The following is a 22,195-nucleotide window of genomic DNA, read 5'->3' on the forward strand; positions in this document are numbered from 1 at the left end:
ACTACAATAGTTGATTGATTCAGTCACAGACACAGTTGGCTTACATATTCATCATCGAGTTCACAAAGGCGTCACCATGCCAGCGTTCTCAATATTTACTATTTATTGAGCACTTTGCGATGTTCCGGCCCCCAACTCCAATGACTGCATTACCCACACCCACTCCCATCCGTGATCTTTGGGAAAAGCTTCATAATCACATATGGTTCTAAAGACACATGATATAAGGATAAACCTTTTGGGGACCCTGGAGTGTTTGATCTTTGGCCAGTCTGTCCCTGGCAAACTACAGAAATATATATGCTTATATATATATAATATATATATATATATTAAATCTTTGCTCATGTCTGTACAACATTGATCTCTGCTAACTGCTTAAAATAGAACTCGATTCTCTCTACTACAGCGTCTTCTAAGCCCAAGAGCCTCTTGACAAAGGAGGCCTAGCTTCATAGGTTGATCCAAATCTCCCAGAGCATTCTAAGTAGTCACTCTGAAGTTGCATGGCAATCTATTATCTATTTTTCTCTAGAGTCACTCTCCAGAGGAACAGGACTAGGGCAGAGGGAGCACTTGGCAATTATATGGAAATACCCATAAGCCCAGTCTAAACCGTGAGTGGCCATGACAGATGTTTGTGAGAAGGGAACTCTATTTTGCAGACATTTCAGGTGGCTATCCTGGGTCTGCCTGTGACAGTGAAGACAAGAGCTTCCTTTAATGCACATATGGTCTGAGGGTACCTTAAGAAGTTGTGAATATTTCCTCCAACAAGTAGAGAGCCTGCTGCCTTGCATCTTATATCTGCTGTCTCCTCAACGGCATCTTCAACAGTTAAGTGGTATTTCCTAGAACAATCTACGATTTCCCACCCCATGGCTAAGTGAAGAGCTAGCAGCTGCTCTGAACATAAACCGGCTCTTGCTTAGGCATAAGCTCTGGCAGAAGTACGTTTCATGCCAGCAGGCCTGCTTCCTCAGATACCCCTGGTGGGAGCCCAGGCCTTGCTCTGGCTAGTGTTAGCCAACAGAAAGGTTCTGGCTCAAATGGCTGACAGAGTGACCCCAAATGAGAGAGCGGCTAATTACACATTGCTGGTGGGGGATGAGTGCTGGGCATGGGCCAGGGACTGGCTTTCCGTGTTTCCATCACTAGACAGACCCTGGCCTTGGGGGATCTCCTCACTAGGCAGCTCATCAACCACCTCAGGGACCATCCTGGAGTCCTCGTCAGTCTCCTCAGAGACCTCCTGAGCCTGCAGACCAGTCTCCTCAGTGAGCTCCGGGGATGGTTTGTCAGTCTCGGGGATGTCTTGAGACAACTCGATGATGGCAGGAACCTCCTGAGCCAGCATGCCAACCTCCACAGAGAACTCCTGGCATGGTGGGCTGATCTCTTCAGGGATCTCTTGGGTTGGCCTGCCAATTTCCATAAAGGTTTCCTGGACCATGCTACCAACCCCCACAGGGGATCCATGGGCCTCTTGGCACAGCTGGTCACTCTCCTCAGGGTTGTCTTGAAAGAGTTGGCAAACTTCCTCATGAACTTTCTGAGGTAGTTGGCCGGCCTTCTGGCATGGCTGACGTGCGTTGGCAGCAGTGTCGTGGTTCTTCAGGAACAGCTGGCTGACGTCAGGGACCTCCTGGTTAGGCTGGCCGACCTCCTCAAGGATGTCATGGCATGTCTGAGTGGTATCGGGGACCTCCTGGCATGTCTGGCTGACCTCGGCAACATCTTGTCCTCCTAGAGGGCTGACTTCTACAGGGGGCTCTTGAGGGGACTGATTCGGCTCAACAAGCTCTTGCTGTCTTTCCACGGGGAACTCTTGGGTTCCATCTCCAGGAGGCCCCGGGAGCAACCCAAGGCCTTGGTTTTCTTCAGTCATATGTGTATTTACAGAGGACTGATCACTGAAGCCAAAGTGTGAGTTTCCATCCGCTGCGGTAGGAGAGGAAGGGCCAGCGCTGGACACGGTGCTGGAGGGACCACTGCTGTCTATAAAGCAAAGTTAGGAGGTGAGGTCAATGAGCCGGAAGAGGAAGCTCTGACCGGGCGTGCACACTAACACTAGGATACATCTGCTTTGCTGCTCACGGTTTGGAGAAAGAGGGTCTGAGTTCCTCCTAAATGTGGCGGACATCCGAGCTTGCTCTGCTCAGGAACTGTCACACTAGCCACGTGGAGACCACAGGAATAATGCTAAGGCTCCTCCAAGAGTCAGGAGAGTAAGGCCTACTCCCTCTAGTTTCTCACAAGCACCCTCTGCTCCCGACTCCACGTTTATATGGCTCCTCCTCCATATTTTGGATGTATGTGGACATTTTGTCCCAGTGGTTCACAATTACTGTCACACATCACAAGTGTGGGGACTACATAAACACCGACTATCAGGTTCCATCCCCACAGTTTCTAATTCCATAGGTTTAGTTTAAAGTTTGGATAGAAGGGGCTGGAGAGGTGGCTCAGAGGTTAGGAGCACTGGCTTCAGAGTGCTTCCAGAGGGCCTGAGTTCAATTCTCAGCACCCACATGGTGGTTCACAACCATCTGTAATGAGATCTGGTGCCCTCTTCAGGCATAAAGGCATACATGCAGACAGAACACTGTATATGTAATAAATAAAAAAAGTCTAAAAAAAAAAAAAAAAGATATGGATAGAAAGCCAGGCGGTGGTGGCGCACACGCCTTTAATCCCAGCACTTGGGAGGCAGAGCCAGGCAGATCTCTGTGAGTTTGAGTCCCGCTTGGGTTATAGAGTGAGTTCCAGGACAGGTTCAGAGCTACACAGAGAAACCCTGTCTCGAACCCCCCTTCCCGCAACACACCCAAAAAAAAAAAAAAAAGAAGAATTCCTTGGCCTTAAGGAATCAAGAGAAGAATCATTCTTTAAAATAATCAATGTGTTTCCGGAGCAAGAGATATCCCAAGAAATAAGTAAGCAAGAGAATGCAGACAAACTTTATAAGTCAGGACTGAGACACGGCAGCTTACACCTGCAATTCTAGCACTCAGGAGCACTGGAAGTTCAAGGTCAGCCTGGGCTACCTGGCAAGCTCTGGCAAAGCTAGAAAACGATACAGGAAGCCTATAAATGAGGGCAGGTAGGAAAGAACAGCAGACAGGAGAAAGCCACGAGAGCCTGCTGCTCCCGTGACCCTCCCGGGGTGTCTGCTCCCACACTCCCTGATGGGAGGGGCTGCTTCTCCTGCCTTTAGCCCATCACTGTTCTTGGGAACAGTACCAACAGTGGACTGCTGGGAGTTCTTAGGGCTGGAGGGAGACACCAGTGGTAGGCAGGCACCAGTGAGGAACAGACCCTTCCCTTATCACCCTGCTGCAGGAGTGAGTGACTGAGACACACAAGCCCTTCCAGGGTAGCGTGAAGCAGAGCTCTGCATTTCAGGCCTGGGGTCAACAGTTACAGAACTGGGTCACCTTCTGGCACCTTGTATGAGGAAAAAAAATCTTAAGGTGTTTTTTTTTTGGGGGGGGGCGGTTTTCAAGACAGGCTTTTTTTTTTTTTTTTTTTAAAGATTTATTTATTTATTGTATGTCCATGAGCACTCTATCTGCATGTACCACTTTAAGCCAGAAGAGGGCATCAGATCCTACTGTAGATGGTTGTGAGCCACCATGCGGTTGCTGGGAATTGAACTCAGGACCTCTGGACGTGTTGCCAGTTCTCTTAGCTGCTGAGCCATCTCTCCAGCCCATCAAGACAGGGTTTCTCTGTGTAGTTTTGGTGCCTGTCCTGGATCTCACTCTATAGACCAGGCTGGCCTAGAACTCATAGAGATCTACCTGGCTCTGCCTCCCGAGTGCTGGGATTAAAGGCATGCACCACCACCGTCCCAGCAGAAACCCTGTCTTGAAAAAGCAAAAAAACAAAAACAAAAACAAACAAAAAACAAAACAAAACAAAACCAAAAAAAAAAAAAACAAAAAAAAACCCTCAAAAAACCAAACTCAAACCCAAACCAAAACGAACAACCCTCTAGGTCTTTGGGCATAAAATGCTATAATATTTCATCTTATACACAAAGAAAACATAAAAACTCATTTCCCTGGGCTGGAGAGATGGCTCAGAGGTTAAGAGCACTGACTGTTCTTCCAGAGGCCCTGAGTTCAATTCCCAGCAACCACATGGTGGCTCCCAACCATCTGTAATGAGATCTGGTGCCCTCTTCTGGCTTAAAGGAATATATGCAAGCAGAACACTGTAAACATAATAAATAAATATTAAAAAAAACCAAAAAACTCATTTCCCCAATCTTCTTGAAAACCCCAAATGAACTGGTAATGGTCTGGTGGAAATGATGAAGGTCCTCCATGGTGATGGAGGCCTCTAACTCTAGCCCTTAGGAGGCTGAGGCAAAAAGGTTGCTGCAAGATCAAGGCCAGCTTGGTGGACATACTGACCTCCAGCCCAGATAGAGTAATACAGAAAGATCCTGTCTTTAAAAATAAAAAGTAACAGGCTGGAGAGGTGGTTCAGTGGTTAAAAGCATTTGTTCTTCCAGAAGACCTGGGTTCAATTCCTAGCACCCATGTGCCTGCTCACAACGGTTTGTAACTCCATTTCCTGGGGATTCAATGCCCTCTACTGACCTCTCCAGGCACACATGTAGCAAAATACTCATATAATTGTTTTTTTTAAATCTAGAAAAGCCAGGCAGTGGTGGTGCACACCTTTAATCTCAGCACTCGGGAGGCAGAGGTAGGCAGATCTCTGAGTTTGAGGCCAGCCTGGTCTACACAGTGTCTCAAAACAAAACGAAATCTAGAAAAATGTGAAATAGTAAAAAGAATGAGGACTTTGAAGTCTTCAATTAGTCCACAGGAGGATATGGCCTCTAGCAAGGAAAGTTTCCCTTTTGTAAGTGCCATATTTATCAGTGGGGTTTCAACTATACACTAAGTCACTATAGTATCAACAGTGACTGATTCCAGAAACAGGAAGAGAACTAAATACATTGTACCAAAGCGAATCTGGGAAAGTTGACAAGGCTGACCCTGAAAAGGTTCAGCCACTGTACCCCCCTCTACTCCATCTTGGCCATAAAGAAACAGAGAGGACATGTTAAATGGGGGTGGGGTGGGCAGGAGGAGGTGGGGTGGGTGGGCAGGAGGAGGGACATGGTGGGGTAGGGGCGGGGTGGGCAGGAGGAGGGACATGGTGGGGTAGGGGGCGGGGTGGCAGGAGGAAGGACATGGTGGGGTAGGGGGGGGTGGGCAGGAGGAGGACATGGTGGGGTAGGGGGTGGGGTGGGCAGGAGGAAGGACATGGTTTGGGCCCAACAAGGTTCTGAAGACACAGAATGTGTTTCTGGTATGGACTCCTTCCTCAGTGAAGATGTTTACCAGTGAAGGTCTGCTACTAGGTGGAGATCAGAAGAAAGACAAAGAAGCCAGCTGAGCTTTCCTCAGGTCCAGAGGAAGCCTTAATGTCCAGCTAGTGGTCTCAGTCCAGGGAAGCAAGATCAGACAGAAGAACAGGGGGAGGCTAAGAGTTCCCCTTAGCCCTTCAGGAGACAGAGAAGGCTCTATGAGGTGAGTTTAAATCTAAGGACATACTCTTGGAATGGGGAACAAAATTTTTTTTCCTCATACAAGGTGCCAGAAGGTGACCCAGTTCTGTAACTGTTGACCCCAGGCCTGAAATGCAGAGCTCTGCTTCACGCTACCCTGGAAGGGCTTGTGTGGTCTCAGTAACTCACTCCTGCAGGCAGGGTGATAAGGGAAGGGTCTGTTCCTCACTGGTGCCTGCCTACCACTGGTGTCTCCCTCCAGCCCTAAGAACTCCCAGCAGTCCACTGTTGTACTGTTCCCAAGAACAGTGATGGGCCAAAGGCAGAAGAAGCAGCCCCTCCCATCAGGGGGTGTGGGAGCAGACACCCCGGGAGGGTCACAGGAGCAGCAGGCTCTAGTAGCTTTCTTCTGTTTGTTGCTGTTCTTTGGTTTTGTGCTTTGAGACAGAGTCTTGCTCCAGGCAGCCCCTTGCTGGCCTCAAACCTTCAGCCTGCCTCCATGTACTGGAGTTATAGTACATGCCAAGTCTACTTGGACTTGTGTTTCTTGCTCTTAGCTTTTCTATCTATTTCTATATATTTAAGCTGTCTCTTAGTCAACATCAGCGAGGAACAGTGTAAAGAGACCACAGTAGTCAGGAGGAGAGTCTCGACCTTTTGTGCATAAAAGGTCCTTCGGATCACTGGTCAATGGGGCTGGAGGATAGAGGAGAATAGACTATTTCCTTTAGCTTAGAAATAGCACAGATGACTGTTCCCAGATTGGTCATTGCTGTCTTTTGCTTTTTTTTTTTTTTTAAACAGGGTTTCTCTGTGTAGCCCTGGCTGTCTTGGAACTCACTCTATAGACCAGGCTGGCCTCGAACTCACAGAGATCCGCCTGCCTCTGCTTCCCGAGTGCTGGGATTAAAGGCGTGCGCCACCACTGCCCGGCTTCTTTTTTTTGTTCTTAAAGATAGGTCTTGCTGTATAGCCCAGTCTGGTCTTCAGCTTAATATATTATAGCTCAAGCTGGCCTAAAACTCACAATCCTACCTCTTCTTCCTCAGTGAACAACAGTACCCAGCCATTCGTGGTCTTCTCTCTCTTTTTTTTTTAAAGATTTATTTTTATGAGCCAGAGAGATGGCTCAGAGGTTAAGAGCACTGGTTGCTCTTTCTGAGGTCCTGAGTTCAATTCCCAGCAACCACATGGTGGCTCACAACCATCTGTAATGGGATCTGGTGCCCTCTGCTGGCCTGCAGGCATCCATGCAGGCAGAGCACTGTATACATAATAAATAAATAAATCTTTTTAAAAGATTTACTTTTATGATTTTTAATTGTGTGTGTGCACGCATACGGGATTGAACACACAAATGTACAGGTGTTTGTAGAAGCCAGAGTGTCAGATTCCCTTGGAGCTAAAGTTCCAGGCAGTTAGGAGCCCCATGATGTGAGTGCTGGGAATCAAACTCGGGTCCTTTGGAAGAGCATCGCATGCTCTTCATTGCTGAAACTACTGCGCATCCTCTTCAGTCCGGTTCCTAGTCTTTTAACCCTCACCTTCCTAGCTCTCGTGGGATCGGTCTCTCGTCCACCAATCCCTCCAGCCTCGCCGTGTTTGATTAGACAACTAAAAAGGATTTACTTACACCAAGGTGGCTTTTCAGAGCGATGCCGAAGCTGCAGGGGCGGTGAGTGAAGAGCACGGGGTGGGGAGAACGGGCCATCTGAGGCCTGGTTGTTGTGCATAGAGTCAAAGAGGGCTGTGTAGGGGAGGGGAGAGACACATGAATAAGAGGCCCTCAACCTAAGTCAAGGTCACTTTACCTCCCTCTGGCTGAGAAGAAACATACCCTAGAAACCTTGACCCAAATCTCTGTCATTTTTTAAACTTCACATTATGATCCTTTTCAAATGTACCATTATTAACTTGTTTGTAGACAAAATGATGGGTTTAATTATGGCATTTTCATATGCATTATTAACTTTGTTCACATTTTTCTGCGACCCCCATTACTCTATCCTGTCTCTCTCTCTGTCTCCTACTTTCCAACAAAGTCACTCTTCTGCATTCACGTCACATACATGTGTTCTATTCTACATGAAAGAAAATATGACATCAAATATGTTTTCAAGGAGGGGGTGATGGCCCAGAGGGTAAGGCGTCTGCTGCCAGGACTGATGGCCCGAGTTTGATCCCCAGGACCCAGGCGGTGAAAGGAAAGAGCTGATTCCTGCAAGCTGTCCTCTCCCTTCTACACTGCAGCACCAGGCCTCAGCCCCAAAGAGATACATGTAAAAAAAGGCCTTTGAAGTTGCTTTGCAAATGAAAACTTGATTTTCTCTTGCTGCTTTCAAACTTTTCCTGTCGTCTGCCAGGTGTGGTGGCACAGCTTTTACGGGAGGCAGAGACAGGAGGATCTCTGTGAACTCCAAGACAGTCAGGACTACATAGAGAGTCCCTATCTCAAAACAAAAACAAACAAAACATTTTCTGTATTTCTGTCTTCTGAGAGTCTGAATGCATACTGAATAACCTCAGTATGCATCACTTTGCACATATCCTGTTGGAACTGGTTGAACTATTTAAAAATAAAAATTCAGGTCTTTATTAAATTCGAAAAGGTTTGGTCTATTACTTTTCTAAGTATGTTTTATTCTTCTTTGTCTTTTACTCTGAGACTAAGATCTGCTTGCTGTACCTTCTGGAATCAGAAACCAGGGTCCCACATGGAGAGCATGGCCTGTCAGCTTTAAAAATCACGGGGGGGGGGGAGCTGAAGGGATGGCTTGGCAATTAAGACTCTTGCTGCTCTCCCAGATGACCTGAGTTCTATTCCCAGCCCCGACACCAGGTGACTCACAACCACCTCCAGCTCCAGGGGATCTGATGTGTGGAATCCCCACCCCACATAAGTAAAACAACAACAACAAACAAACTACAACCAACCTGGGTGGGGGTGAGCAAGAACAGCAAGAGCTGCGACCCTCTTCATCCATTTCAGGTTACCATTTAATTTTTTAATTAATAATTAATCAGTTCTGTGTGTGCTGCTAGGGACCCACATGTTAAACACGTGCTTCACCACTTAGCTACAGCCCAGTCTCCAGGTCATCTCTCACTTAATGTAGCACTTTCCTGTTGCCCAGGAGCCTTTGACTATTTTCTGGAATATTGCGCGCGCACACACACACGCCTACACGCACTTCTGTGAAACAATAACAAACTGGATCTATCTACCATTATTTTTGTACTTAGAAAACCAAAACAAATAAATAAAAATAAAAATAAGCTAGGAGGAGGTGGCTGAGTGCTTTTAATCCCAGCACTCAGGAGGCAGAAGCAGATGGATCTCTGTGAGTTCGAGGCCAACTTGGTCTACAGACAGAGTTCCAGGACAGCCAGGACTGTTGCACAGAAAACCTGGTTTCAACACCACCCCCTATTTTTTTTTTTTTTTTTTTTTGCACTTAGGTATCTCATCCATATGGATTTGTCCTGGCAGATGTGAAGTGTGGATTTGATTTGAATTTTTTGTCACTTTGACCTACTTATTTATTAAAAAATATTACTTTACTCAGTATTTTGAAATGTCAACTTCATCAATTTATAATTTTCAATTTTATTCCTTTATCTTATTAATTCATGTACCAATATTACACTCCTTTTGTTTGTTCATTTGTGATAGTGTTTCAGCCATTCTGTAGTCTGGGTAGCCCAGGCTAGCTTTGAACTTGTAAGCATCCTCCTGTTTCAATTGCCTAAGAACTCAGATTACAAGGGTACATCACTGTGCTGGCTAGTTTTATGTCAACTGGACACAAGCTACAGCTATCTGATGGATGGGACCTCAGCTGAGAAAATGCCTCCATAAGACTGGGCTGCAGGCAAGCCTGTAGGGGATTTTCTTAATTAGTGATCAATGAGGGAAGGCCAGGCCAATGTGGGCGGGGCTACCCCTGGCCTGATGGTCCTGGGTTCTATAAGAAGGTAGGTTGATCAAATCATTGGGCACAAATCAATAAGCGGCACCCTCCACAGCCTCCGCATCGGCTCCTGCTTCCAGGTTCCTGCCCTGTTTGAGTTCCTGTCCTGACTTCCCTCAGTGATGGACTACAATGTGGAAGTGTAAGCCACATAGACCCTTATTCCCCCAATCTTCTTGGTCATGGTGTTTCATCACATCAGTAGTAACCCTAACTAGACCACCATGCCCAGTTTCATGAGGTACTGGCGATTAAACCTAGGGCTTCATGCATGCTAGGAAAACACTGCACCAACCAACTACATCTCTAGTATCTGGCTTTGTTTTTCTTTTCTTTTATTAACTTAGCTTTTCCTAATTTTTCAATAAAAACTACAAAATTGATTTGTGCTTTTATTGGATCATATTAAACTTATAAATCACCTTGGGAAGAAGTGATATTCTTTTTTCCTCAGGGTTATTTGTGTGTGTGTGTGTGTGTGCATGTGCACCTGAGTAAGCATGCATGTATGTTTGTGTATATGCACTCGTGGAGGTCAGAGGTTGATGACAAGTGTGCTTTTAGACTGCTTTCCAACTTTTTAAATTCAATTTTATGTGTTCAGTGTTTTGCCGTATGTATCTCTGTGAACCATGCACATGCCAAAGAGACTTTTAAAGGGCTTCAGATCCCCTAGAACTTGAGTTACAGACAGTTGTAACCTGCCATGTGGGTGCTGGAAATCAAACTCAGGTCTTCTGAAAGAGCAGTCAGTGTTAACTGCTGAGGTATTTGTGTGTGTATGTGTGCGCATGTGTGTATACATAATCCAAAGCATGTGGGCGAAGGTCAGGAAAGAACTTAAGGGAGCTGGTTCTCTCATATGTAGGTTCCAGAGATCAAATTCACATTATCAGGCATGATAGCAAGTACCTTTACCTGCTCAGCCGTCTCACCAGCCCAACTGTATGTTGTTAAAAGTCATTTCTGTGTCTTTGTAGTTACCTAACTATGACTTTTCTTTTTTCTCACAAACTATTGTTTTATTTACTTTTCTATACTTAAGTTTCATGAAAAAATAAGAGCTAGGCAGTTCTGCCCTCTTTGAGAGAAGCGTCTCCCGTCAACATCAAGTATGCAGCTGACACAAAGTAGGAAGAGTGACATCTTAGGGCCAAGACCAGGCTAGGGTTCCTCAAGAGTATACCCACCAGGCAGCGCCAGCCTTCGATCCTGGAGCCTCTTGACCTATTCTCCATTAAAAACATTACATAAAACACACTCTTCCACTGCAGTAGCTGCACCTAATCCTCATAGAGCTCGCTGTGTGGCTGCAAGAGGTTCTCCTGTCCAGATGTAAACAAAGGGGACGATCTGGCCATCTGCATAATATTCTCCCTATAAACTGCTGCTGGATGGGAAACACAAACTGGTGGCGGGGGTGGCGCACACTTTAATCCCAGCACTTGGGAGGCAGAGGCAGGAGGATCTCAGTGAGTTCCAGGACAGCCTGGTCTACAAAGTGAGTTCCAGGACAACCAGGGCTATTACATAGAGAAACCCTAAACCCTGTCTGGAAAAACCAAACAAACAAACAAAAAGAAAGAATGAAGGAAGGCGGGAAAGAGGGATAATTGAACTCTGACACTAAGCTTCATAAGCAGGTTTTTTTTTTGTTTTCAGTGAAGAGCTGGGAAAAGATGAATTTGGCTCTTTTATTTCAAGAAGTTCCAAGTGGGGGTGGTGAGATGGTTCATGGGTAAAGGCACTTGCTGCCAAGCCTGACAACCAGAGTTCGATCTCTACGCCCCACGGTGGAACAAAAGAACCAACTCCTGCAAGTTATCCTTCAACCTTGACGTGCGTGCCATGGCACACTCATGCTTCCCCCAACTCATAAAATAAATAATAGAGAGAGTGATCAGATGGCGTGTGCTCTCAAAACTCGCTCTCTCCAGGGTCACCTGGTCTCTCTTACAATGCAGGCTGTTTTCAATGGCAAATTTATAGGTTCCAATTGTATCACGTGATCTTTCTTACAATGCAGGCTGTTTTCAATGGCAAATTTATAGATTTGAATTGTATCATGTGGTAGCCACACGCCCAACTGGATCTAGAACGTCAACACACTTCAAGTTAACTGCCGTGGTAAAAAGAACCGCTCCATGAGTGGCACCCGTGGAGTGGGGAGACATGAGTCAGGACCTGTGCTGCTCAGCTTTTTGTCACCTTGACAGAGCCAGGGTCATCTGGGAGGAGGGAACCTCAGCTAAGAAAGTGTGTCCATCAGACTGGCCTGTGGGAAGTCTGTGGGGCATTGTCTTGATTAATGGTTGGTGTGGGAGGGCCCAGCTCACACAGGCAGTGCCACCTCAGGGCAGGTGGTACTAGGAGGTACAAGACGGGTATCTAAGGGATGGAAAGATGGTTCAGTGGTTAAGAGCACTTGTTGCTTTTGCAGAGGACCTGGGTTCTGCTCTCAGTGTCCACATGGTGGCTCACAACCATCTGTGACTCCAGTTCCAGAGGTCTGACCCCCTCTTCCGACCTTTACAGGTACCAGGTACACATAAGGTACACCTACATACATGCAGGCGAACACTCACAATATAAATAAGTCTAAATAAATAAAAGGTAGCTGAATGTGAACCCAGAGAACAAGCCAATAATCAGCACTGCTCCATGGTCTCTGCTCCAGTTCCTGCCTCCAGGTTCCGGTCTTGAGTTCCACCCTGACTCCCTTCATGGTATAAGATGAAATAAACCCTTTCTCCTCAAGTTCCTTTTGACCATGGTATTTATGGACATGGAAAGCAATCTAGGGCAGGATCATGTCACACTTTACACAAGAAAACAGATGGAGGCCTCCAATATGATTAAGAAAATCCTGCCTATTTTGCTAGCTGAAGTTTTTTTTTTAAAAGATTTTAATTAATTTTGTGTGCATTGGTGTTTTGTCTGCATTCTTGTCTGTGTGAGGGTGTCAGATCTCCTGGAACTGTAGTTATAGACAGTTATGAGCTGCTTATGTGGGTGCTGGGAATTGAACCCGGGTCCTCAGGAAGGGAGTCAGTGTTCTCAACCTCCTGAGCCATCTCTCCAGCCCCAACAGCTGAAGTTCTAAAAGCCAAATGGCCATGTAGTCTCTGCTGACAGCCCTGTGTTCTTCAGCTTGGGTCAATGTCCCTAGGTTCCCAAGCCTCCGTATGTAGTTCCTAGCTATCCATGTGTATGAATGTGAAGTGTGTACATACATGTTTTAACGTAGGCGTGAGTGCACATGTATGTGTATGTGCGTTCTGAGGCCAAAAGACAACCTCGGGTGTCCTTCTGTAGGCACCATCAGTGTCTCCACTTTTTTTTCTTTTTGAGACAGTTTCCTTCACTGGCTTGGAACTAGCCAAGTAGGCTGTCTGAAAGCCCCCAGGATGTGTATCTGCCTACCTTGTGCTAGGTCTGTAGGGATGCCACCAGACCTGGTATAGTCTTAAGATTTATTATTTTTTTAATTAAAAAAATATGTCACCAGGCAGTAGTGGTGTACACCTTTAATCCCAGCACTAGGGAGGCAGAGGTAGGTGGATCTCTGAATTCAAGGCCAGCCTGGTCTACAGAGTGAGCTCCAGGACAGCCAGATCTACACAGAGAAACCCTGTCTTGGAAAAAAAAATTATGTGTATGTGTGCCTGTTTATCTATATGTCCACCATGTGCATGAAATAGCCTGGGGCGGCCAGAAGGGGAGGCCATGGAACTGGAGTTAAAGGAAGTTGTGAGATGACTGATGTAGGTCCTGGGAATTGAACGTGGGTCTTGTGCAAGAGCAGCCACTGCTCTTAACCACTGAGTCATTTCTCCAGCCCCCTTATTTCATTTTTAAGTTGTGTGTGTGTGTGTGTGTGTCTGTGTGTGTGTGTGTGTCTGTGTGTGTCTGTGTGTGTGTCCTGTGTCTGTGTGTGTCTGTGTGTGTGTCATGTGTGTGTGTGTCGTGTGTGTGTCTGTGTGTGTGTCTGTGTGTGTGTGTGTGTCTGTGTGTCTGTGTGTGTGTGTGTCTCTGTGTGTGTGTGTGTGTGTGCCTGTGTGTGTGTGTGTGTGTCTGTGTGTGTGTGTGTGTGTCTGTGTGTGTGTGTCTGTGTGTGTGTGTTGTTGTGTGTTGTTGTGTTGTGTGTGTTGTTTGTTGTGTTTGTTGTGTTTGTTGTGTGTTGTGTGTGTTGTTGTGTTTGTGTGTGTGTTGTGTCTGTGTGAGTGGTTGTATGGAGGCAGGAGTGCCCACTGAGGTCAAAAGAGGGTGTTAGATTCCGAACAGCTGGAGTTACAGGCAGCTGTGAGCCATCCTTCACGGATGCTGGCTCCTCTGCAAAAAGCAGTTGGTTTTCTGAGACAGGCTTTCTCTGTGAAGTTTTTGGTGCCTGTCCTGGATCTTGCTCTGTAGACCAGGCTGGCCCAGAACTCACAGAGATCCACCTGGCTCTGCCTCCCGAGTGCTGGGATTAAAGGCGTGCACCACCAGGCTGGCTCAGTGTTTTAAAATATGGGTTGTTCCGGGGATCAAATTCAGGTCCTTGTACTTACTACACAAGCACTTTGCTCATTGACCTATCTTCCCAACTCCCCCCCCCACTCCCCCCCCCCATTTCTGGTGCTGAGGAAAGATCACAGGACTTTGTGTTTCCTAGGTAAGCGCTCTATCACTGAGTTAAATTCCCAACTTCCTAACTTTTAAATTTATTTGACTTGGTCTTTGTGTGTATTCGTGTATATGCATCTGTGTTCACAGGTGCAGATGTGTTTCAGTGCCCATAGAGGCCGGAAGTACATGTTAGATTGCCTGGAGCTGGAGTTACAGGTGACTGTGAATCACTTGATATGGTTGTTGCAAAAAAAGCTCTGCTCCTCTGCACGAACAGCAAGCACTCTTACCTGCTGAACCATCTCCGCCCCCCATTACAAATTCAGTATTTTCTCCTGTTCTACAAATTCTAGGTATGGAGGCAAAGCTAGAGATGCAAACAGTACTTCCCGTACCTGCAGATGCCTGAGCATGGGCATCAGTGTGGCGCTGGCAGACTTTGGTCAAGAATTCACTCACTTGACGCAAGGAAAGGGCATTATGTAGTGTTTCCAGGGGGTAGATGGTAGGTACCATGGAGCACCCTTCAAATCCTGTTGGAAAAGAGATGAACAGAGTCAATGTTATTCCCACCAGATAGACTCCAATTGGCCAAGGAAGGATGGAGAGTCCCTGAGAGCCATCAGGAAAGTCTGTGGCTTTTGGAGTATGGGGTATCCAAGATTTCCAGGAGAAGGGACTCTTTAGAGGCCTTCAGGAAGTCTATTTATCTCATCTCCAATTTCCCTAAAATGTCCACCTGTTAAGCCTCCAGGTAGTCAAATCCCCTCCACCTACGGAGAGTACAGTGTCCGTGGACAACAAGAGCACTAACGCTGCTCTTGTGCTTTCTAGGGGAACGAAATGGACCAAGAGGCAAGGGTTGAAACTGTAGATCTAACATGAGGCAGCGGGTCATGGAGCTCGGAAGGAACAGCAGATTTCAGGTGTCATGAAGAAAAAAAAAAAAAAACAGATTAAGGAGAAGGGCATGGAATCCAAGGAGGGGTTCATGCACATTCCAGATGTGGGCAGAAGGGCTAGAATACTTGGATGCAAACTGGAGAGCATGCAATACATGAAGCTCAGCTGAGGAAAATCGCATGCATCAACAGGGTGGGGGTGGAAGTTCTTTCTTGGTCATTTCCATCACATCAAAGCTTTCCCTTATGCTCGATCTGTAACATCCTGGGCTCGCTAGGTTTTCTCTAGTCCACCAAGAAAATGAGACACCCCAGCCCCTGAAAAAAATACCCTAGAATACAGGTCTACAAGTCTCGGTAGGTAAACATCAATGAATAACCCTATTCCTAGGACTATTAAAGGGAAAAATGCTCCCACTGAAGGATCAAGAACACGTCCTAAGCACTGTCTCAGTCCCCAGTTGTTCCAATGCTTCTTCTCCTCAAAGGAACGAAGAACAGGGAGGGAGCACCATCTACAAAAGCCTGAGCCTCTTCTTCACCAATGAACAAGGGTCCTAGCTCAAAATTACCGTACCTGGTCGTCCTCTAACCTCCAGCTTTGTCTGTCTTGATGTTTAGTTGATGCCCCCATGCCTTGGTTTCCCCTTATAATCTAGTGGCAGGAGGGCGTGGGGTCTCTAGCTCATCAGAGTGGTTAGAAAAACGTTTGGATTTGAAGATGATGGTAGTAGAAGATTAGAGAGATAGGAACACGTTAACAAAACAAACAAACAAACAAACAAACAAAAAACCAAAACACCAGATTCCAGGGTAAGAGATTATGCCTATGCTGAACAGAACGGGCGACATTAGGGGGAAGTAAGAAAGGAGACTAGACGGGGATGAGCAGCCAACGCTACAGCTACCAGGCAGCCTGGCCCCAGTCCCAGTCAAGCAACTAACGCAAGTCCCATAACCTCAGGACTCGAGAGAGGCTTCTCCAGCCAGGAAGGCAGTAAGCAAAGCAATCCGTCCCAGCCAGGGTAGCGCGGCGGCGGCCAGCCTGTGGCAGGGGGGTACCGTAGAGGCACTCGGGGTCATCCTGGCCTGAGCGCAGCCAGTTCCGGAAGAGGCGCAGGTGGTAGGAGCACTGGTGCAGGTGGTGCGCCAGCGTGGCGTCCAAGGAGACGGGCCAGCCCCTCGGGCAGTCCGAGGAAAAAGTGCGCAGCAACCGGACCACAGGGTGCTGGTCATCCAGCAGCTCTGCAGGGGACAGAGGGGCCGCGATAGGAAGGGAGCACAGAGAGAGGGGAAGAGAAGAGGGAGAGACAACGGGGGCGGGGGGGGGGCACTGGCTGCCACAGCATCACTGCGAGTGGGGGCCGCTCAGACCCCAGGGAAGCTTGGGAAGAAGGAGGGATGGTCAGAGGGACTGGCCATCCCTTACTGGAAAGAAGGGTACCGGCACCGCACGGTGAGCCTCAAAGAAGCCGTTAGTGAGACCTCAGGCCCTCCCCTTCCTCCTTGAGCACAGTTCAGTCCGTGCCCGAGGGACAGTAATCGCATTCCGGACACGGGTGAGCTGCTCATTCTGCAGCTGGCAGCCTTGACTAGAGCTCAGCGTCTCTGATCTAGCTTAGATAAACCCTAGGGCCCACTTCTCAGACCAATGGATTTATGACACTGAGACAGAGATGAAGAGATTCAAAGTCACTCAGAGAAGAAGGTCAAAATGATAGTAGATGTCAAGATAACTCCAAAACTGAAAACGTTCCAGAAGGCTAAGGCCCGCTGCGGTGCAGATTCTAAGATAGCCCCAGACGGGACTGGCGCCAGGTGGCTGGCACAAAACACTGGCAGGAGACCAGGAGTAGGACTCCTTTGAAACAGTGCAGGTAAAACAAAACAAAACAAATCAGACTCTCCTCTTTACAATACCAATATGACTAACTGCCTTTACTTTACTCTTGTACAAATCAAGACTTGAGTCTCAGAATATGGGTGGTGGTGGTGGTGGTGATGTATCTCTCACTGGGGTCAAAAGTTAGACAATTTTATGTTTTCTTTCCACAGATGGTCAGGCTAATCACTCTTTGTTCAGCTGGTATGTGGAAGAGCTTTAATTTGGAATCCCTTATTGTTTTAGCCACTTGGCACATTCTGTGGATGCCTGGGATTCAGCAGCAAAACAGTTGAAGGCATTGAAAGGCATGTGATGAGGGGTACAAGAGGAACAGCAGTGTAAGATCTTGGAGGACATATATGGGGATGAAGATTGACGTGAGGATGAGCAAGGGCTTGATACAGGAAGACAGGAGGATCAAAGCGGGTGAAGATGACTGCTCAGAACTCCTAGATCAGAACCGGCTCTCTTGCTGGTCCCATGAGACCACAGCTTCCAAAGAGCTTGGTTTTTACTTCTTCCTAGACTAGTAGAGTGAGGCCTGACTGTACCAGTGGTCACACAGCTGTGTGGGGCAACAGGACACCAAGAGCCTGACAAATCCACGGGACACTCTGACACTCTGGGTGAGGATGAACCACTGTCTCTTTCCCACTAGATGAATTTGCTTTGGTGAGTTCAGCATGACGGTTAGTGATGTCCCACACCCATGTGCTGGTTGTAGTCACAGGATATGACAGCTCATCAGGAACAGAAGCAGAGATGTACTCCGGGCTGCTCTTTCCATCAGAGTATGGAGACAGCATTGCCTTGTCTCTTCTCCAAAGCCAGGTCCAGTTTTGGAGCTTTGTTTGTTTTTTCAGCTGCCGTGTCAAAGCCAGACATCATGCAAGGAGATGGTGATGTTGGGTAGGAGGCTGGCACACTGTTAGGAAGACTCTGCCATAAGCAACCGCAGACAGAACAACTGCTCTGTAATTGCTGAGTCAGTAAAGCAAGACCTTGGCCATGGGGTAGAGCTCTCATGTTGTGTTAAAGGCTAAACTCCATCAAGATGATCTTCTTTGTCAAATACAATAGTTCCGAATTTCTCCTTACAACAGGTAGATCCCAGGTCCTGGCTTTGCAAGCATATTAGCCTCCTAGTTCAAACCCAAGAGAAACAAGGAGGCTGGAAGAAGCCTGGGCAAGTGTGGAAGGCGTCAGAGCCCCTGTGTTGTTCTCCTGCACTCTACCTGACTCGTCCAGGTCTTCTTCCGTTCCTCCTTATGGCAAAATTAATTCTTGTTTCTTCAGCTGTGAGTCTGCCAACCAAGGCTTCAGAGAACTGGAGAAATAGGTTTGAGGATTTGCTTTACGAACGTGGGTTTTTCTCTTATGGCACCCAAGAAACTAGGAGATATGGGATTTAGCTCTTATTTCAGGGGCCCAAGCTCCTGGTACTATATCATAGACTAAGTCCAAGTCCCAGGCTTGGGGTTTGGGCATCAAGTTCTCCTCTATGACAACTGTGACATGTGAGACTATATGAGTTATCACAGACATGTCACTATGGATGGGGACTTTGGCCACAGGCAGAAAAAGGGAACTGGAGGTGGAGATGAACTGAATGAATACAGGGTAGTCAACCTAGAGAGAGATTTCAGCAGTGTCTAGAGGATATGCATGACATGACCAGGCTAAAATCTAACACCTGCCACTGGTGAGGCAGCTGATGGCGGGTGGGGAGGGGGCAGAAAATCAGAATAATTTTACCTTCCTCTGAGAGTCTCAGCTCTTGAATAGAAGAAAACCATATCTAACAAAGCTGGATTTACTTGGGGGACAAGATACAACACAGAGAAAAAAACTAAAATAAAAGTTCAGTAGGGAGTAGGTCTTAAATTCTCTTGCCATAATGAGACCATAACCACAATGAGACCATAACCTTTCAGGGTGCAATGTACACAGACTTAGTTCTTCCATATTCTCAAAATATTGCAAAGTATTCCTACGTTCTCCCAGGACTCCTATCTCTTCCCTTCAGTTCCAGCCTCTCTGAGATAGTGTTTCCATAGGTCTACCTGGCCTCATGGAAAGTGGCCTAGCTCAGTGGCAGAGCATATGGCTAGTCCACACAAATACCAGAGTTCAATTTCCAGCACTGACCACTCAGCCAAAGAGAAAAAAGGAAAAAAGGAAAAGAAAGAAAGAAACCTCGAGGTACAGTCCTTTCTCCTTACCTAACACCTCCCATTCCTATTTTTTCCTCCTTTTATCCCAAAGCAACCTGGGCTCCTGTTTTCTAGGCTCGGGCATTAGGTTAGTAAAACATAAAGCAGATGTCAGGAACACAAGAGCCACACAAAGTACACAAAATGGCAGGAGACAGGAATATGGAATGGAGGTCCTATGTCCAAACCAAAGCCCTAATAGTAACTGTAGCAATTGGTCTAAAAGAACATACCCTGCATCCACCCCATCAAGAGCTGGAGAGTAAAACAGGAGATCTACATAAACTGAGACAGCAGGGAGAGAACGAGCCCTGGCTAGGGGATGCTAGTCTCAGCTAAGGAGGAGAACCTATCACGTCTGTCCACAGCCTGGCGGTCATGTGATAGGAAAGGGGGAGTTGTGACTGATGCTTTGGTGGTGATGCTGACAAAGTGATGGAATGGTGATGATGGTGATGACGGAAATCAGACCCTGAGTTGCCACAGGGATAGGTCAGCCTATCCCAGCTGCAGCCACAGCTACAGCCGTCACAAGGAAATGTCCCAGGAGGGACGCTTAGTGAGGGGCTCATTCAGAGAAAGCAGGGTGTCACCATAGTGGAAGGAGAGGCACAGTCAGTGTCGGAACTCAGGGTTAAGTGTCTGGAGATGGACGTGAGGAGGAGGGATGACGCTGAGTCAGAAGCAAACGTACCGTTAGTCGGATGCTTTGCAAACGACACAGAAAATCGTTTTACGGCCGGGACAGACAAGAGCTCTGGGGAGAAAAGACATCACGGGGATTACACCCACCCCCCGCGCCCGCCCTCGGCTCTGGAACCTGCCCACTGTGTGCTTGCTCGGCTCTTCGCCTCGTGCGATCTGGTCCCGTCCCCGACCCTCGGGTCCTGACTACGACATTCCGTTCCTGTCCTCTGCTGTCACCGCTGTCCTGGGGTCACCTCTACCACAGTGTGGTCCCACACAGCAACCCTGACTTCACCACCATGTGCCCTGCCAAGCCATTTGGAAATAGAGTCTGCATAGAAACCTCCTTCCCTTCCCCCAGTACCTTTCCAGATCATCTTTTCACCTTAGCTGAGCAACCTCCACGTCCCTGACCCTGATTTCCCGGAACTTAACCAAGACTCCACTGCATTCCTCCTGACCATGGAGCAGCCTCTCGGTCCTCACCCTACAGGCCAGAATCCAGGAAAGAGTACAAACTGATGCAGCCAGGCTGTGTGTGGGAGATTATGAAGGGATAAGCATAAATAAGTAGTATTTGTATGGTGAGAGGGAAGGCAAATGGAGGCGTGGAAGGGGTCCTGGCTCCTTCTCCCTTCTATTATCCATGAAGAAAGCTTGGTATAAGGCCACCGCCAATGCCATCTTAAGCATGAATAGTTCTGGAGCTGTATGCTTGCTGGGAGACAAGTTGTTTTTGTTTTTTTTTAAGAGAGAGAGAGAAGAGAGTGGCCCCCCAAAACCCACCCACATACCATCTCGGTGCTTTAGACTGGCAGGCGGGAGCTTTTTGCCATGGCTGCGGGCGTAGTCCTGAAGATTCGGAGCGCTGGAGGAGCCACCCAGCACTGTGGTGCTGAACAGCCCTGTGCACTGTGAGCCTGCAAGGCCGGGAGCACATTAGTAGCCACGCAAAGCTGCATACAGAACACCCAACTGTACAGTACAACGTTAAGACACACACACACAGCCATTCAGCACCACCACAATGCAGCGACTCCGAGGAACCACAAAGAGTGTCCACTACTGTCCATAGCCACAGCAGGCAAGCAAAGTCGCGGCTCTCCAGGAGATCTACATGGCAGAGACAAAAGGCCACTACAAAAATGGTGTTAGTCTTATTAGGTATTCAATCTACTGAGGTGGACTGTACTTCCCAGGTAGCTCTCAGAAGTACTACAAGAATAGGTAAGTCTTCCTAACTTTTTATAACTACCTTACTTTGTATAGGAGGAGGGAGAACACATGCCATGGCATGCACGTGGAGGTCAGGGGACAGCTTGCAGTACTCAGGCCTCTCCTTCCATTGGGAAGGTCCCAGGGATTAAGCTCAAGTCATTGAGTCTGGCAGCTGAACCACCTCACCGGAGCATGCTCCCCTAAACCTCATCAGGTCCTCGACTCTGGACAGAGGATTTGAGAAACCTAGAAATCTAGGGGTTTGAAAGGGAAAAGCTTTCACTGAAACTAGAGACTGGGTTTGGGTACTTGGCTGGCACCCAATTCTATGTTCTTCATCCAACATCCTATCCTTCAGAGCGTCTTTCACTTACAAGTATGAGCCTTGTACTTGTAAAGCTAAAAGGGACTCGGAGACCACCTAGTTTAACTTTTTCATTTTACATAATAGGTGAAGAAACAGATCCAAAAGGGGTTTCCTTTGCTCAAGGTCACAGTACGGGAGCTAAGGAGGACCAGAATCTAGGCCCCCTTCCTCCAGGGACTAACTGTGTTTGGTTAGAAGAGAAGGATTTTTTTTCACAGAGAAATAGCATAGATTCTGAAATCAAGATGGACACAAATCAGAAGACATCTGAAAAGTACATTGCTTATAACGTAGGGCATGCCAATCATGTGCTAAGCACCCTGCTCAGAAAGCAGGGGACAACAAAAAACTGTCTTGCTTTTCTGCTCTGAAAAGTTTGCGTCTTGTAAGCCCTGCCATCGAAACCAGCTGCCCACACACAGACGTTCAAAGAAAGCAAAAAGAAGTGCTAGTGTGAGGAGTAAACAAACTTGAAGAACCTCTGCAAAGGGTAAGTCGGGTCAGAAACCATCCCCAGGGTGGTCTAGACTAGGGTTGGACTCCCCGGTCCTCTTTTTACAGCCTCGAGGATAGAGTAACCAGGAAGTCACAAGACTGACATTCTTGAGTTAAGCATGGTGGATAGTGCATGTCTTTAATCCCAGCACTCGGGAGGCAGAGGCAGGAGGATCTCTGTGAGTTTGAAGCTAGCCTGGTCTACGTAGTGAGTTCCAGGACAGTCAGGGCTACAAAAAAACTAGAAGGCAAAAAATAAAAATAAAACAAAAACAAACAAGACTGACATTCCATCATAACCAAGACCCTGGGTTTGGCA

The 22,195-nt window shown here is 47.3% G+C and overlaps 1 protein-coding gene across 1 annotated transcript in view; it reads right to left on the reverse strand.

Annotated features, from left to right (window-relative positions):
* Positions 1-79: 79 nt before the first annotated feature.
* The window catches only part of Ppip5k1 (diphosphoinositol pentakisphosphate kinase 1), a 46,108-nt gene continuing 23,992 nt past the window's right edge, over positions 80-22,195 (reverse strand). Inside the window, 5 exon segments of the mRNA XM_028878706.2 lie at positions 80-1,998; positions 7,164-7,277; positions 14,505-14,642; positions 19,804-19,866; positions 20,591-20,716. Of these exon segments, the coding sequence (XP_028734539.1) occupies positions 1,088-1,998; positions 7,164-7,277; positions 14,505-14,642; positions 19,804-19,866; positions 20,591-20,716 (1,352 nt within the window). The 3' untranslated portion in view covers positions 80-1,087.

Source organism: Peromyscus leucopus, chromosome 4, assembly GCF_004664715.2.
Source record: "Peromyscus leucopus breed LL Stock chromosome 4, UCI_PerLeu_2.1, whole genome shotgun sequence".
NCBI lineage: Eukaryota > Metazoa > Chordata > Mammalia > Rodentia > Cricetidae > Peromyscus > Peromyscus leucopus.